This window comes from Bos taurus, chromosome 15 (genome assembly GCF_002263795.3).
Source record: "Bos taurus isolate L1 Dominette 01449 registration number 42190680 breed Hereford chromosome 15, ARS-UCD2.0, whole genome shotgun sequence".
Taxonomy (NCBI): domain Eukaryota; kingdom Metazoa; phylum Chordata; class Mammalia; order Artiodactyla; family Bovidae; genus Bos; species Bos taurus.
In genome coordinates this window covers 34,117,843-34,136,384 of record NC_037342.1, presented here as the reverse complement: position 1 = coordinate 34,136,384, position 18,542 = coordinate 34,117,843, and the positions used below count along the sequence as shown (strand labels likewise).

Here is an 18,542-nt window from a genome sequence, read left to right as displayed (position 1 = left end):
AGCGGAGCCCATTTCCAGAACTGAGGGAACAGAAAGTGGGATGCAGATCCAGAGTTGACAGTCCTTCTCCCAGCAATGGTGGCTAAGGGTCTTTTGTGACTGGTAATGAAAATTATTAATTATATTTAGCACTGGTGGGTGGTGTGTACACGCTCAGTTGTGTTTGACTCTTTGCAACCCCATGGACGGTAGCCTGCCAGGCTCCTTTGTCCATGGAATTTTCCAGGCAAGAGTATTGGAGAGGGTAGCCATTTCCTACTCAAGGGGATTTTCCTGACCCAGGGATTGAACTTGTGTCTCTTGAGTTTTCTGCATTGGCAGGCAGATTCTTTACCACTGAGCCACCTGGGAAGCCCATATTTAGCACTACTGACCAATTTAAAAGTGGTCCTAACTTATGCCTACAAATATACTTAGGAGAATTTAGCCAGAGAAAGACATTAAGATTGCAGCAAGCAAGCAAAACCAATTCTATAGCTACACATACAATATTCCAAGCATTTAACAGAGCTGAGTATTTACTGCTCCACGTACAGACTTTTGTAAAAGGGAGTATAATCATTGCAGTTACAAATGTAATGGTTTATACAAAGACTACTCAAAAGCTGAATGGCAGTAGTTAGCTCCTATTACTAATGGGCCTCACAAGGGCACAAATCTATTTTTTCATTTGTTTGTATCAAAGAAGGCAAGAACCTGAAGTAGAAACCTAGGTTCATAAAATCAGAGGGTTAAAAAAATATCATTTGAACATGCCAGAGTCAACAGATGCAAAATAAATATATAAAAATGGCCCATTTTAGAACAAAAAGATGACTAAGGAAAATGAAGTGCAATGAGCAAAGCAAATCACCTTCTAAAGCCCAATGGTCAGAGTTCCCAGAATTTTTATCCCCAGGCTTGTCAAGTTAAGCTGTGGAAAAACAAAGAGGTTTTGCCTATCAGGTCATAATGCCACCGGATATAAACCATGGCCATTCAGTTAGGATAAAAAGTTGAGATCGCCGCAGAGAGGCTATTATGAAACAATGAGGCTCCCAGTCTCAGGAGAAAGGTCCAAAAAAAGATCTTAACTGGAAGATAAATCTATTTGCACTACAGCAGGAGAGGCGTCTGAGTCCCTCTGTGGAATTTTCCTATAATATGCAGCGTTGGCGAGACCCTACAGGGCAGGGAGTCCAGTGCCAGCTCCCCCTCTACTTTGAGCCCCACTCCCCTGGTCGCTCAGATGGTAAAGAATCTGCCTGCAGTGTGGGAGACCTGGGTTCGATCCCCGGGTCAGGGAGATCCCCTGGAGAAGGGAACGGCTACCTGCTCCAGTGGTCTTGCCTGGAGAATTCCATGGACAGAGGAGAGTGGCGGGCTACAGTCCATGGGGTCACAGAGAGTCAGACACGACTGAGCAAATAATACATACACACACACACACACACACACACACACACACACACACACTCTCTAGGGCCAGGACCCGTTCTTACTGCTCTTTGTGCTCCTACCACCTAGCCCAGTGAAACGGTCATTGAGTCAACAAATGAATAAATGAATTCAAGAGACGATAGGAGGAATCCAGTGGGAACCTGGCAAGAATTTTTTTTTTTTTTGGTGTGGACTATTTTTAAAGTCTTTATTGAATTTGTTTTCATATTCTTCTGGTTTTCTATGTTTTGTGTTTTGTTTTGGCCCCAAAGCATGTGGGATCCTACCTCCCTGAACAGGAATTGAAGCCGTGCTCCTTGCATCGGAAGACAAAGTCTTAACCACTGGACTGCCAGACAACTCCCATGGGAAGAATATTAAAAGGTCCTGTACTCTAAAGATCCTGGCCTGTAGTCCATGGGGATTCAAAAGAGATAAAATCTGCTGCTCTCATCTTGCCTACCATCTTAGGCATGACGGCACTGGTGCCTCGCTGCAGGCCACACACCCAGTGAGTGGCAGAACAAGTTCCAGCCCCCAGTTAAGTATCCAAGTAACCATATCCACCTGGCACAGGAGACAGAAGAGCTCCAGCAATGAGACTAAAACATATGATTTAGGAAGTTGTTAAGTTGAAAGGAGGGGTGAAACTGACCGATAGTGGCCTAAGCAGTAGCTCCTGGGTACCCAGGGAAGATAAGGATCAGAGTTCTCTCTGTCCATCTAAGGCATGAAAACAATCTTGGACTTTAGGTGTGGAAAGCAAGGACCATGACCATGCACTCTTTGAATGATGCCAAACACAGAACAAAGGAGATTTTAACAGCAGCTCAACATTTATAAGGTGGTTACAATGTGCCAGGTTTCCTTCAGAATGCATTAACAGGAATGATCTTGTGTAATCCTCCCAGTCTTTACAACAGACCTCCAAGGCAGCTGTGGTAAGTCCCATTTTGTAAATGAGAAAGCCAAGGCTTGGGGACAGTAAGAAGTTGCCTAGAATCATACAACTAGAAAACAGCAGAACCATCTGTATCTGTCCTTGGGGTCCACATTATACCCAAATGCTTAGCTGTCCAACTCTTTGCAGCCCCATAGACTGTAACTCGCCAGGATCCTCTGTCCATGGGATTCTCCAGGCAAGAATATTTGAGTGGGTTGCCATGCCCTCCTTCTGTGAATCTTCCTGACCCAGGGATCGAACCCGAGTCTTCTGCATCTCCTGCACTGCAAGCAGATTCTTTACCAACTGAGCCACCAGGGAAGCCCAATGGAGCAGCCACTTATGCCAGTGTTAGAACAAAGAGGTGCCAGGTGAGAAGCAGCTCCTGGCTGCTCTAGGAAGGAAAGTCCCAAACCCAGGTTCAGGAAAGCAGTCAGTGCTCCATTCCCAAGATTTGCATTTTGCTTGCCCTCTCCGCCTACGAATATCTCCATAAATCTTACAAAAGGAACAAAAACTGAATGGCTTTCAAAGGTTTACGTAATGTCCTCATGGTTAACTGGATGGTGACAAGGTTTTAAGTACTCTTCTTTGTCTTTGCAACTCACGGACTGTAGCCTGCCAGGCTGCTCTGTCCAGGGAATTCTCCAGGTAAGAATACTGGAGTGGGTAGCATTCCCTTCTCCAGCGGCTCTTCCCGACCCAGGGATGGAACCCACGTCTCCTGCAGTGTAGGTGGATTCTTTACTGTCTGAGCCACCAGGGAAGCCCAATGTTCTAATGGGTAACCGGCTGGTGACAATGTTTAAGTATTCTTCTTTAAGTTATACAGATACATTAATACACTTTTTTTCACATGCATGATACACTTTATAAATTAAGAGAAAAAAAATTTTTAAGGAAACCCTGACCCAGCCCTGAAGTGACAGCCACCAGAACAGATGACAGGATTACAGCTCAGCCTGCAGGGGTGAGTGCACTGGAAAAAACTATTCTACTGCATGACTGAAGGACGAAGGGAGCACCACCACCAAGAAAGGCTGTCCCACCTGCTCTGCAAACCTCTGCTGAAATGCAAAGTATAAAGCAGTTCTACCAAATAAACACTTTTCATACCATCGTCAAGAAGCAGAGGATGGAGGTTAAGGGCACAGGCTTTAGAGCTAGCATCTTTCATTTTATTCCAGTTCTGCCACTTACCACATGGTCTTAGGCCTGTGATTTAAACCTCTCTGAGATTCAGTTTCCTTACCTGTAAAATGGGATGAGTATCACTTTTCCTATAGGGCTGCGTGAAGCTTATTATGAGAATTGTTTAATGAAAACCTCAGAGAAGTACTGTTATTATAATTTCTAATGCTAATCTTCACACACGCTACCAAACTTATTCTAGTTCTCAGCCAGAACGGCTCGCCTTCCAAGTTGGGAAATGGCATTCCCACACGTGGGTCACCCTGAGCTTAAGGGCTTCTCACAAAGTAAGACAGCAAGCCCGCAGCCTCAGCCTCTCTCTGGAGGCTGTGGGCAGGTGAGCCCCGACTTGCCTCTGAACATTCAGCTCTGTTCTGATCTCTTCATCCATCAGGCCCTCATTCTGGTTCTGTGACCCACTTCTTGATTCTTCCTTGCCTGAGAGATCTGCTATACCCTCTAGAGATCTCAGTGGCCTCCATCCTTCAAAGATCAACTCACATCCCACCTGCTCCATCCAGCCCTTCTCCATTGATTTTGCTCATTACTACTCTTCCCCATCTGTTCCTGCACATCATTAGTGCTTATAATTCATATCATTAAATGTCTTCATAAATTATCTTGGAATATTTCTCTACCTTTTCATGGGTATTAGTCTTCTTTCTTTTTATGGACAAAGACCTGATTTCCAACTGCTTTGTAATTGGGCTCTGGAGTCAGATTGTCATCTTGAACACTTTTGGGCTGTGTGATCTTGGAACAATCATTTTACCTCTCTGTGCCTCACTTACTAATTTGTAAAACCTACATAATAATAGTACAAAGCCCACATAATGGCCATGAGTTAATATACAGAAAACACTTAGGCTCCTCTGTCCATTGGATTCTCCAGGCAAGAATACTGGAGTGAATTGCAGTGCCCTCCTCCGGGGGATCTTCCTGACCCAGGGATCGAACCTGCAACTCTTACATCTCCTGCATTGACAGTAGGTTCTTTACGACTAGTGCCACTTGGGAAGAATTATTATATAAGTACTAGCTATTATTATTAACATCTTTACCATCATCACTGTTACTATTAAGGTGCTTGGAACAAGACGGCTAGCTAGGATGGAGCCAGTAAAAACATCACTTCATTGTACTTGAGTGGCATCTCTATTTGCCTAAACTAGGGGCTAACTTTGAGTCAAGGGCCAGATGATAATTATTTCAGTTTTGGGGGTCACAGATCTTTGTTACAACGCCTTATCTCTGATGCTAAGGCATGAAAGCAGCCACAGACAATGCATAAACAAAGCTTTATTCATGAACACTGAAATCTGAATTTCATAATTTTACATGTCATGAAATATGACTCTTCTCTTGGTTTTTTCCAACCATTTAAAAACAATTTTATGAACACCAAAAACATTCTTAGCTTGCCATCTGTATAAAAACAGGCAGCAAGCTGAATGCAGCTCTTGGCATCCACACAAGGTCACACAGGGTCCTCCATGGTATCGCAAATTAAGGCCCTTGTTCTACAGGCGGTCAGAATACATTGTAAGGTTTTGAGCAAGCATGCGCCCACACCCACACTCTCATAAAAACAGCTGCGGTGGGCATCACTAGTGTCAATAATACCTCTCTTCCTACCATCATAGGCCTACATCTCCCAGCTTTCCTGCAGCCAGGCAGGGCCACGTGACTACTTCTGGCCAATGCACCGAAAGGGCAATGACAGTGTATTAGCTTCCAAGGGGAACCATTCAAGTGGCATGCTCCCTTCCCCTGCAGTGCTTGTGGAGGAGATGCCAGGAGATTCTACAGCCTGGATCACAGAGCTAACCACATGGAGGATGGATCCCTACAGAGTTTTCCAGAATCTCGGGAGGACACGGATGGTCAAAAACTAACTTACAATGAGAGCTGAGGTGCTGAGTTTGCAGATGGGGAGTGGGATGGTGGTTGTCATCGTGGCATAACCTAGATAATCCAGTTTAATTCAACAGCTTTCTGCAAATACCCACCAAAGAACAGCACTAAGGATAAGTAAACACAAAAACATCTAGCCAATACCCCATTTATCCTATGCTTTCTTCTTGATGGCTCATTTAGGAGACCAATGTCCAGACTTCTGGACAACTGAGCAAGAGATCAGAAGTATTCTCTTCCTCAAGTTCTGTCATGAGAAACCCTAAATCATCTCTTCCAGCAGTAAAAGGCAATGACAACAAGTCTCGGAATAGCCAAGAAGAAGAGTTTCTAGCCAGCAGCAAAGACTCTGGCATCCACACAACTGCTCATCATCAAGTGCTCATCATCTGATTTGTTTGACATAATCTCTGCCATCCAGAGGCTTACATTTTAATATAGTGAATCTTTCTTCCTAAGTAATAATGATGATGACAACAACAAAAAACCAAAACAAACACAAGGAAAATAATGTTTAGTACTGCTTATTTCAAGCCAGATGCAGTTTCCCAAAGTAGGAAAAAAAAAAAAACACCTGGGTAAGAGGTAGGAAAAGGCCCTATCCCTTTAGGAAATCTTGCAGAGTCAGAAGATTTGGTCCTTGCCCTAAGCTCTCCTGATCACTCAAGGGATTTAATGTCTATATGACGAGTACTCAGTGCCCCGGAGTTACCAAGACCATGGGAAAATGCCACTTCTCCCATCCCACCAAGTAATAAGTAACTCTCACGCTGTTAGCAAGAGGTGTACCTGCTGGGGGATGTTTGTAAATGAATATTTAATATTTTCAAGTGAAGGTTTATTTTTAGGGTCTCCTGCTGGCTAAAGAAGTGCACCAATGGCCCACATCACAAGTGATCCGCTCTATGGGGACTGTGCCTTTTTTTAAACCATTGGTCAAAGAAAGCTGAGAGACCCTCTAATCTGCCCAGCACTGTTACTTAATCCCACTTTCATGACGGCTACACTGGGGGCAAACGGAAGTCACCTAACAAGCAGGTCACACAGTAGGTCAAAAGGTGATGACAAGGACATCCCTGGTGGTACAATGGATAAGAATCTGCCTGCCAACACAGGGGACATGGGTTTGATCCCTGGTCTGGGAAGATCCAACATGCCCATGAGCAGCTAAGCCCACGCTCTAGAGCCCAGAAGCCACAACTATGTGAGCCTGCATGCTGTAATTACTGAAGCCCGTGTGCCCAGAGCCTGTGCTTTGCAACAAGAGAAACCAACGCAATGAGAAGCAACTGCAAGAAGAGTAGCCCCGACTAACTGCAACTAGAGAAAGCCCTGTAGCAACAAAGATCTATCACAACCAAAAAATAAATTAATTAAAACAATTTTTTAAAGGTGGTGACAAGATTCAGACTTCTGAGTTGGCTTTCCAGAATCTCCAGTCACTAAGCAACCCCAATCTTGACTGCAGCTCACTTCCTGGTAAACTTGAGAAGAGCTGGGAAGCTCGGTTCTAGAGAGGGTATGCAGAGGCCATGCCCAGGGTCCTCCTCTACAGCAGACCTCACAGAAAGGACCTTAAAAGATAAATACACATCCTGATCATAACACTCCAGAAATTCCAAACTTTCCCTTACATCTAATTTAAATCCTTCTTGTTTCAATCCAACCATTTCTTCCTTCCTGGGTCTAAACCAGAGCTGAAGAAGGAACAAGTCTCCATGTGTTAACAGATGTGAAGAGAAGGCACACACTGGACCAGTGACCTTGTATCAAATAAAATACAAAATCAAATCAAATCAAAAGTGATACCTTGTATCACCACGGAAGATGGAGGTGTGCAAAACAGACTCCCTTCCAGTTACCCGGTAAGAACATAAGTGACTGGGTTCTCTCACACGGCATTCACATTCCTAAATAAACAGCGTGAAGCCACATGACTGCTTGCTCACCCACTCAAACACAGAGACGAACTCGAAGTTCCTCTCCACTGGGGACCAAGACCTGGCCACAGAAATGCTTCCCCCAGCTACACGTCAAGACCTAGGCTCTGTCTCAACTCTGTGTTTTTTTTTTTCACTGAATGCAATTCTTCCAGCACATGGACTTTTCTGAAGGTCTGTCACAGCCCTTAACAGATGTGAGGACTAGGAATGTGAGGACAGAGAATCCAGACAGATGTCACTTCAGGCTGCCAAGCCCTGTGGAGGCCAAAACAATCTGTACAGGGAGCAGCCCCACCAAACTGGAGACTTTTTTAGTGACTGAGTTCCTAAAGCTCTGCAGGAATTAAGAACAGCTTTACATCACACATAATACAAAAGAAAAAATTAACCACCACGTAGAAGCTAAGAAGGACTGGTGAAGTGGTCTTTAAATAACTTCTTTAGTTTCCAAATTACGTGTGCTGCAGTTCTGCTCGGGCACAGCCCTATCTATTTATGTATGTACCTACTCTCCCGGGGGGCTTCCCTCGTGGCTCAGATGATATAAAGAACCTGCGGCAATACAGGAGACCCTGGGTTCGATCCCTGAGTTTGAGAATATCCCCTGGAGAAGGGAACGGCAACTCACTCCAGTATTCTTACCTGGAGAATCCCATGGACAGAGGATCCCGGCGGGCTACAGTCCATGGGGTTGCAGAGAGTCAGATACAACTGAGTGACTAACACACACTCCTCTCCCAATCTCCTCCGTGCCACCTTCACCTTGCTCACCAAGTTAGCAGGAGATGGAATCACAGAATCATCTCTCAAGAGAACCTAAAGCCCCTGGCCCAGAGAGAAGGAGGTTGGACTGCAGGGAGGATTTCTAGCTCACGATCCAGGCACTTGTCATTCACAGACATGTATCTTGATCAGCTTTGTCCAAAAGCACCCCCCGTGATAACCTCGTAACTCCAATAGGTGCAGTGTTAACGCTGTACATAGGACAACATCCACTGACCTAACACTGTCTGGCCTTCACACCCCCACTAAGTGCTAATTACTTCAAGAAGTGTCTCTGCCACCCCAGCTGAAGTCAGTTCCAACCCCCTCTGAGTTTCCAGAGCGCTCGGTGTTCACTGCTTTAGTACTTCCTGACTTGCTCTGCAGGTTGTGTGTGTGGGCATGTGTTTGTGTTGAGGGGCATCAGGTCTCATTCTACTGGTGAGGCTAGGTCACGTGACATGTCCTTTCATTTTTTCATCCCCCACAGTATCTAGGCACAGGGCTGTGAAAACAATAACTACTTGGCCAGCATTTGTAGAATGAAGGGATGGATGATTTATGAATTTACAGACCTTGGACCTTGCGCTCTAGAGAAGTGGGTCTAACCAGATACACTCTGCTGTTGTTGTGGCAGGGGCAAAACTGAAATCATGGTCAAGTAAAAAAAGTTTGCATTCTGGCTTTTCACTAACTAGTTGCAAGAATTTAGTCAAAACCCTTTATCGCTCTGTAGCTTAGTTTCCCTAGCTTGAAAATGGAGATGCCAGCCACTTCATGGCATTATAGTGAGGACTGGATGGGATAATGCACTTCCATACACTTTTAAAAGACTAATAAACTAACAACAACATCAACACAAAAGTAAGGCAAAGAGACAGCAAAATAGAAAAAAAAAAACCAGCCAATATGTGCATGCTCAGTAGCTCTCAGTCATATCCAACTCTTTGGGACCCTATCATCTGTAGCCTGCCAGGCTCCTCTGTCCATGGGATTCTCCAGGCAAGAATACTGGAGTGGGTTGCCAAGCCCTCCTGCAGGGGATCTTCCTGACCCAAGGATTGAACTGGTGTCTTCTGCGCCTGCTGCAATGCAGGTGGATTCTTTACCCACTGAGCCCCCTAGGGAGCCCATATATTCACATGTATATACATAAAATACAGAAGAAAGAACAAGTGAATCACTGGGGAGAATTCCTGCAAATCCAAAGCCAGACTTGTATCTGTACATCTCGAAGCAGGTTATTTAACCTCTCTGTTTGTATTTCCTTGCTCTGTGAAGTGGGGGCCTTAATTATAATTCTACATGACTTAATACATGTAAAGTGCTTCATATGGTGCTTGACACACAGTAAGCACTCAATACATGTTAGTTTAATCACTAACACATAGCAGGCATTTCAGAAATGTGTCTAGAAATGGTTCAAACATTAGAGAGTTAATTCATTCCATCCTCTTCCGTAGACACAGAGTATTACCCAAAACAAGGCAGCAAAGGTATCTATCTCCCCTTGTTTCCGTCAAGTCCTGCAATTGGGAGAGAGAGAGTACCCCAACACAAGATCGTACCAAACGGAGCCGCATCTCCAGCCCAAACAGCCACAGCACAACTACAGGGTCTGGCCCCAGGGCCAAAACGGACCGATAAATCTGTACCTAATGAGATGGTGAATCACGGGGTCTGAGAGTCCCTGGGGCAGACACACACACACACACACACACCATTTTCCTATCCTGCTAACATTATACATTATACTTGGCTGAAAAGGACAAGGTTACCCCAATTATAGTTCCTAGCCTAACACTGCACTCTGGTTGAAATGCATCAAGAGATACTGGAGGCAGATTTTTAAAGGCAAACATCTCTGCATGTCCCCAGGGGACCAGCCCGGGCTGGGCAGAGAAACACTCTGCGTTAAAGTGATGTCTCATCTTGAATGACAGCCAAGCACCCCTTGGCCCCGACCCCAGCGTGCTGACAGCAGGGGCGCGGGGGAAGCTGAGTGATCTCCGTGACGAGCCAGCGTCCCTGCTCTCCGGGCGGCACCCATGCTCACCTTGGAGGCCTCATGCAAGTCATGGGCCCAGCTCGGCTCTGCTGGGGAATAAGGGGCCAGCTCTGGATGCTGACTGGGCCTGCTAACCCTGCCAACCCAGGAGGAACAGAGAACCTGGCCCCAAGAAAGCCAGGGCAGGAAAGGCACCACGGTACCCCCACCTCCATTTCTCAAACTCAGAGGGGGCTTTCCTTGCGCACAGGAGCCAATACACAAGCAAGTGAAACCAAACGCTGAGGAGCAGAAGCTACAGGCTGGGTGGTTACTGCTGTGTACCAACTGCCCCAGACCTCACAGTTATGAAGGGTTAAGCCACCAGAAACTAAGTTCCTCCACTTTCTTTCCACAAAGTATCTTTTCTAAAGTATCTTTTCACTGAAGGACCCTCTTGCCTAAAGGAGGAGGGCTAGCCTAGAGTGACTCTTCTGGGGTTTAAGCTGGGGTGGTGGTGGTGTTGGGGGAGGGGGTGGTTCTGCAAAGCCAGATGTGGCCAAGAGCCAGACCAGGACTCTCTGCATTAAACAGCTCAATACCCAACTCACCCTCCATTCTAGAAAAGTGACCCAACACCACCCCACCCAGGACCTCCGGCCACAGGGAGCACTCCCAAGCCTCCTCCTCCTCCCACCTCTACAGCCTTCAAGAAGAAGCTCCATCTCCAGCCAGGGAGTCTTCTTCCTCGGAGCTGCACACGCCACCTTGCAGGGAATGGCGAAGTTTTCCGAGCAAAATCTCCAGTTGCTCAACCAGAGAAAAAGCCAAGTCACCCACCCATCTGATTCAAAGGAGAAGAGGGAGAGGTAGGGTTTTATTTTTAAAATGGAAAGCAAAAATATTCTGAGGACTTTGGCGGCTACAGTACAGATACCCACACCCCAAGCAAGAGGAAGAAGGGCTTGCAAAGCCCCAAGGTGTGTCCATGGTGGGCAAGGGACATCAGGCACGTTAGAGGGGAGAACCTGCAGCACCCCTGCCCCCCAACTCTCTTCTCAGAGAGAAGCCTCTAAGAGGTCAGAGACTGCTCACCAGGGGTGAGAATGCCCCAGGAGCAGGGGGATAAGGGCCCCCTGGGATGCTCTCGGGTAAAGAAAGTCTGCACCACCAGCTTAATGCGGACATACGGGATCCTGTGAAAGGTTTCTTTCTTTATCCAGTTCCCTCAGCGTTCGCCAGCCCTCGGCCCCCTCGAAGTTGGAGCCTCTTTTTTAGCTGTAGTTTGATTCTCTCCACAGCCCCTCAACTTCCACCAAACGCCTCCCCCAGGAAGAGGCTGGCAGAAAATACTGCAGCGGTGCAGAAGCTGGGGGGTGAGCCAGATAGGGCAACCCAACTTTGCAGAGTGTGTGGACCCCACCTTCACCCCTCGATACCCGGCTCAGAAGAGGGAGCCTATCTGAAGGAGACCTCTCCTGAGGTCGTGGAGGTGCTGGGGGGGAGCAGGGGAGGGGGGTGGGGGCAGGAAACACTGGGGTGAAGAAAGACAGCGGCAGGGGGAGCTGCCTGTTCCCTGGTCTACTCACCAGGACAGCTTGAATCCTTTCATTAGTACAGTCACGATAATCCACTGACCGTGTCCTTAGCATCCCGGGCACAGCTCCGAAGGTCCCAGAACATATTTGAAAAGATGACGAAGTCCCAAAAAGAACAGAATCCCATGAAATGTGACTTGAACCCAGAAAGAGAAAGGCAAGAGAGAGAGACAGACACAGAGAGAGAGAGGCAGCGCCAGCCAGAAGAAGTATTCCACTGTTTTCTCTCCCTCCCTGTTCCCAGCTGAAAGCTGGGCGAAGAGGCAAAGGACAGCTTCTGCAAACCCAGCCCGGGGCTGGAGCTGCCTGCCCGCCTGCCCGAGTGGCCGCTGCCACTGCCAGTTTCTGATGAGGATGGGCACGGCTGGCAAGGCTGCAAAACAAGCCCTGGAGTTGCTGTCAACAGGCAGGCTGGCCGGCTACCCTCCCACCCTCTCCTCACACCGGCTCCGAGCAGCCTAGGGAAAGGACCCCCAAGCAGAGCCCCGGGAGGAGAGCAAAAACAAGTAGAACCTGCACCTCTCTTCCCCCAGGCGGCAGCTCCCGCAGCTCCATATAATCTCCTAATCAATGCAGTACCCAAGCAAAGCCCTGCCAGCCACTTCCGCCCATTTAAAGACACAGCACACGTTTTGTCCCAGGATGGCAGGATGGGACAGAAAGTCAGGGAGAGGATGGGGGAGCGATGTGGCTGCCGGAGAAGGAAGAGGACAGGGCAGAAAGGTCTGAGGACAAGTGCTTCCCTGGGTATCCGTCAAAGGGTTAAAATGCCCCACACTGGGAGTGGGAGGGGGGCATGGCCCCCAGGCTCTCGGTAAGCCCCGAATCTGAAGCTGAGCCAACTTAAGAGGCCAGGTGCCTTGGTGTCCTAAGGCAGGTGAGCTGCCTGGGACCACCTTAAATAGAGTCCTCGCCCTTCCCCAGCAAGACGGGGCAGGCACAGGGCTTCGAGGTCCCCAGCAGTTCACAGCACTCAGAACTCTCAGTTCTCTTCCCTGCTGGGGACATCGCCTCTCTGGGCTCAGGATGAGGCAGCTCCTTGTGGTGGCCCAGCAGCGCCCCCAGTCACCTGGGCCCAGGAAACCCTTTAAGGTGGCCACCAAGGCCTGGTGCAGGATTTAAACAACATTTTATCATCACACAGGGCCCCATGAAGATCCAGACAAGACCCAGCATCAAGTGAGGAGGGACTGAGATTTTTCAACATCAACTCGAACACTGGACTCCCAGGAAAAGGAGACATGGCTCTTCTTACAATCCTCCAAGCTGAGGTCCAGGAGTTCCAGCCCCAGCAACTCCTCTGACCATGCCATTCCCTTTTGTCCTCCCCTAGATTACTGACTATCTGCGTCAGTAATGCGGATGGGTGAGAATGAACAAAGAGGAGATTAATTATGACATAGCAACCATCAACTGAACCATAATAAGGCTTTACCCTGTAACTTGCCCCAAAGCAATCAAGATATCCATTTGTGCTATAGGCACACACCATCTACACTTGACCCTCTAAGGTGACACTTAAGAAAAACCAGAGTGCAGATAATTACTTGTTTATGATCTGCCTTCCTCCTTTTAGATGATCAGCTCCATGAAGGCAGGGGAAGTATATGGGTTCAGCTTTATCTCTCCAGTTGAGTAGGAATGCTTGCCCAGTAGGGGTCTGATAAGCCAGTGTTTAATTGACCTCATTCAAACCTAACTCAAGCACTGTTGTCTCTCTCCAGCGTCCAGATGGTTCTGCAGAAACACTGGTAAAGATATCCTTGGGTGATGGAACTTCTCTCCATCCATAGTCCCCATATGGGACACCACACTGAAACACTTACAAGACTTCTGAAGACATCTGTGGTTATGTTTCTAAAGCTCCTTGAGCTTGTCCCTTGGCCATACTGTCAGCCTAGGTATTATAGGGATGCAGAAGATTCCAGAAGTGCATACAATTCTCCTTTACAACCAAGATAATTCTCTCAAAGGACTTTCCAGGACCTGTGACCCAGCCCCTAGGCTAATGTCACTTAGAGGACTCCAGGAAGATGCTTTCATTCTGCCCATCAACTGCTCTGATCACAGGTGATACATAAAACCTGAATCAAAGCTTTCCAAGCATTACATTAGAAACACTATTGTAATGTTCAAATTCTTTAGCTTTTACACTTTACCTATTATTTTTCAAACTCCCCTTTGCTTCACAATTATTAAGTAAGACTTTATTGAGGGCAAGCATTATCTCACTGAAACCTCACACACATTATGAAGTAGTTAACTCTCATTATTTTCCAGGTAATACAGCTAATGGAGAGGTGCAAGACAAAACCTGGTAAACTAGAGTGTAGTGTCTCGATTTGTCTAATACCAACCAACAAGCTGCAACCTTGGGATTTGAATGCAGGCATGGCCAACTCCAATATCCAGTCTCTCCATCATAATGTATGTTGATGAAAGAAAAATCTTCTCCATCATCAGACAAGCTGATGATAAGGGCTAATGTGCTCCCAGAACAAAAAGAATCCAGGCCACAGGTAAAAGGAAGACTGAATCAAGCTAGCTTCCTCTTCCTTTAACTGATGAGTTAGCTGGCTTGCATGTCACTGTGTGTATGTGATGTGAGGAGCACCCTGAGATTCCTCATTCAGTATATGTTCCTTCTTTTATCTTCTCATAGAGGACAGTCTGATTTGTACGGTTTGAAAAGTTCCCCGACCGGTAAATTGTCAGCACTGACGTAATTCTACATTCATCTGTGTATGATCAGGCAGGTGCGTTAGACTCTCCTGTTTCTGCCTGACTGCAATCTGGCTGGCCACTCCTTGATACCCATTTTTCAAGAAGGGCAAGAATTTCCAAAAAAAAACTAAACTCAGAGGACTTCTATTTCTGGCAATATGGTAGACTAGATATCCTGATGGTCCTTCCTGCTAACAACTAAAAAATGCTGCATAAAATAAAACACTAACAAAGAAAGAAAAATTCTTTTCAAAAAGCTTGATGAGCTATCAAAACAGGAATATTTAGAGGCACAAATGTAGTGAGCGCAGAAACCCAGAAAATCAAGGGATGCCTTGAGGATACATTTTTGGAACCTGTGAAACTGGTTTTGGTTCTGATGGCCTCACAGAGCACACTGGACAAGGGACAAAGTCAAAAGCCCACTTGTGTGAGGCCATGTCCTTCTCCAGGGGCTCTTCCCGACCCAGAGATCGAAGCTGGGTCTCTGGCATTGCAGGCAGATTCTTTACCACTGAGCCACCAGCGAAGCCCTATGTGATGCCAAAAGCCCGCTAATGTGAGAGAAGACTTGGGAAAGCAGGTCCTGCTAACTAAACTCTCACCACAAGGGTGAACTTGAAAGACACGGTGCTGCTGAGGATATAAAAGGAAAACTGTCTTCAACCTTGACAGTGAGTGAATGAGGAAAGAAAAACAATCTCCCCAATAAGTCATAATTACAAATGGATCCTCACACAGATCGTTGCCTAAGAATTTCCTAAGAAATTCACCAAAAAAAAAAAAAGTCCAGAAAAGGAAGGCTGTAACCACAGTAAGATTAAGAACATATGATCATCAGCATTGACCACAGAAAAGACAAGATTTTTCTGAGAGAAGACTGCGCAATATATGTAATTGGACTGTGTAATAACTGGAGTTATTCAGAGTTTATTTTTAAAATTCTATAAATTAATAAGAAAAAAACCACAATGAGAAAAATAGACAAATGATTTGAATAAGCACTTTCAGAAGAGGAAATGATCAATAAATATACGAAATGGTGCTCAAGTTCATGAGTACTTAGGAAAATGCAAATTTAAACTTTGGTGAGATACCACCTCATACCCAGATGATTGGTAAAATTTTAAAAATCTAATGGGGACTTTCCTGGTGGTCCAGTGGTTAGGACTTCACCTTCGAATGCAGAGGGTAAGGATTCGATCCCCGGTCGGGGAGCTAAGATCACACATGCTTCACGACCAAAAAACCAAAACATAGAAACACTATTGAAAGAAATTCAATGAAGACTTCAAAAAAGGGTCCACATCAGAAAAAAAAAATCCTAATAAAATAAAATAAAAAGTCTAAGTCTAACAATATCAAGGTTGGAAAGGAGCTATGCAAGTGTGTATTAGTCTGGTTCCTAAGGAAACTACTTGGTACTATGTGGGCAGGCTGAAGACGTGCCTCCCCTAACGTCTAAAGTCAGGGCTCACGTGAGAAACTCCACACAGCACTGAATATGACAACATGGTTTGCAGGGACCCACCAAAACACTGGGGAAAAAATGTCAACAACAGGAAGGAAAATTAACTGCTCTTTTCTTGATCTGGGATAGTATACAGCAATACGTGCCTGCATGCTCAGTGGCATCCAACTCTTTGTGACCTCATGGACTGTATGTAGCTCGCCAGGCTCCTCTGTCCATGGAATTCTCCCGGCAACAATACTGGAATGGGTTAGCCATTCCTTTCTCCAGGAGATCTTCCCAATCAAGGGATCAAATCTGTGTCTCCTGTGTCTCCTGCACTGGCAGGTGGGTTCTTTACCACTGAGCCACCTGGGAAGCCCCAGTATATAACAACAGCATACAGAAAATGTATACTTTACTGTCACAAGTGGATGAATCTCAGAAACAATGTTGAACAGAGGAAGTGAATCAGAGAAGAATACCTACAGTATGATGATATATATATATAACACACATGATAGATAGATGAAAGTGAAAAGTGAGTGTTAGTTTTGCCCAAGTAACACTTAGTTTTGTCCAACTCTTTGTGATCCCATGAACTGTAGCCTGCCAGGATCCTCTGTCCATGGAATTCTTCAGGCAAGAATACTAGAGTGGGTTGCCATTCCCTTCTCCAGGGGATCTACCTGACCCAGGGTGTCTTCTGCACTGCACCCAGGTCTCCTGCATTGCAGGCAGATTCTCTTCCATCTGAACCACCAGGGAAGCCTGAGATCGATAGATTGAAGCCAGACATTTTATAGCCAAATAGAGAATCTGTATAAAGAGATAATCTGTACCCATAAAACGAAAAGTCACGGGGATGACACAGCCAACATTTAGGAGGTGGTCACCTCCATAGGGTGGGAGGACAGTGTGGTCAGCAGGATGGGTACGAGGCATAGCTGTGTTCACCTGGCATCAGCCTTTGCCTATTTTTGTGAACAGACTTGATGAAAGGGCAGGACGGTGGTGGGGGAAGGACTGACAATGACAACCTTTTGTGTTATATGCATTTTCCAAAATCTCAGTTCAAAAAACTGATCTTCCCAGTCTCACAAATATTCACAAGTTGGCTGTGTGCCCAAGGTTCCGTTCACAGAAGAAGGTTGGTTTACATGACTCTAAGCTTCTTGCTACAGTGGTTCCTTCCGAATGTTACTGGGTTTGGAATGAAGGCTGGAAAAAACTTCCTTTCTGATTTTAGCTGCCCTGGCTCCCTCCTGGCCCCCAGGAGCCTGAGGTCTCACCCACCCTCATGCTGTTCCTCTGCTAACCCGACAATATCACAACTGGACTTTCTGCCTCATCTGTGAGTCAGGGTCAGAATGGTGAGAGAGGCCTTTCAACCAGAGCACACAGCTGGTGACCAATAACCGGACACCAAAGGCCCCCAGCCAAGGGACGCCTTGCATCTGTGAGCCGGAGCGAGAACTCAGCCCCGTGACTCCCACCTCCCCACCAGCGGCTCTTTCCTCTTTCCGGCAGCAGACGCACATGCCTCCTCACGACCTTGGGAAGTCACTGGGAGTGGAGCGTATCTGGAGCAGAAAATAGATGGACAATGTGGTCCCCGCAGGCCCGCCTTCTCTCTTGCTCTCGGATCTGCGCTGCCCTCGCTCTGCCCCTGCTCCTGAGGAGCGCCGCAGTTGCAGGGCAGAGCCACATGCCTCCAGGAGCTGGCAAAAACTGGGGCAGAGCAGTGCTGCAGTCACACGCTGGGGAGACAGAGAGCTCCGCGCTCAGGCAGAGGGAGTCGTCAGGCGCCCAGAGCGTTATATTTAAGGAGCATTTTGGAGGTCAGGAAGCTAGTGGAGAGGAGCAGTGGGGGAGGGGGAGCCTCCTGAACACTTGAACAACAAGCCCCCACACCTCGTCCTCCAGCCAGAATTCCACGCTGCGGTCAACAGAGGCTGTGTGAGGGGACGGCAGATGGCCAGAGCTGCGCCCATCAGGTGCTCCCCACCACTTCCCCGTGCCTTCTCCCTTCCTCCCTGCCCTCCCTCCTCCACTCTCCTCTCCCCACCCTCTGCCACTATTAGTCACTGGCTCTGGGGTGACGGTGTGGACTGCAGGCATTGGCCTTGCCCTCTGGTTGGCACCCAGCCTGGGGCCTCCTGAGCCCGCCCCACCCCTCCAGTGCTTGGACCTCTGCCCTCAAGCCCCGCGGGCCACTCTAGGGAGGGGCGGCTCAGGCCACGGAGTAGCTGGGGTAGAGAGGTTCGTGGGGAAGGCCAGCCAGGCTCTGATCATTTGAAGGACGCTTCCTTCTGCCTCTGCACCCCAGGGATTTGCTTAGGGTGCTAGACAGACAGACTCACCTCCACCCCCACCCCCAGCCTTCTTCGCTCCTCCTTCACAATCTGCTAATCCAGAAGGTTCCTCCAGGCAACCAATAGGATGGACAAGGTCAAAGTCAAGCTCTGGTAGGCTTCATCCCACCCCCTCTTCATCAGGACCAGAGAGGAGGGAGGGAGATGAGATGGAGGCGGGCGGCCAGGGATTCCACACAGGGGTGTCTGTCCACGTGAGTTTCGGACGGCCTCCCGTGCATTAGGTCTGGGGTTCT

The 18,542-nt window shown here is 47.3% G+C and overlaps 1 protein-coding gene across 7 annotated transcripts in view; it reads right to left on the bottom strand.

Annotated features, from left to right (window-relative positions):
• Positions 1-18,542, bottom strand: part of GRAMD1B (GRAM domain containing 1B) — a 186,566-nt gene that overhangs the window by 89,786 nt on the left and 78,238 nt on the right. The window contains exon 1 of one of the 7 annotated variants that reach the window (XM_024975270.2): positions 11,749-12,253. The exons of the other annotated variants lie outside the window; for them this stretch is intronic. Coding sequence (XP_024831038.1) covers positions 11,749-11,771 — 23 coding nt within the window. The 5' untranslated portion in view covers positions 11,772-12,253. Of the gene's footprint in view, positions 1-11,748; positions 12,254-18,542 lie in introns of those variants that run through there. 7 annotated transcript variants of the gene reach the window in all.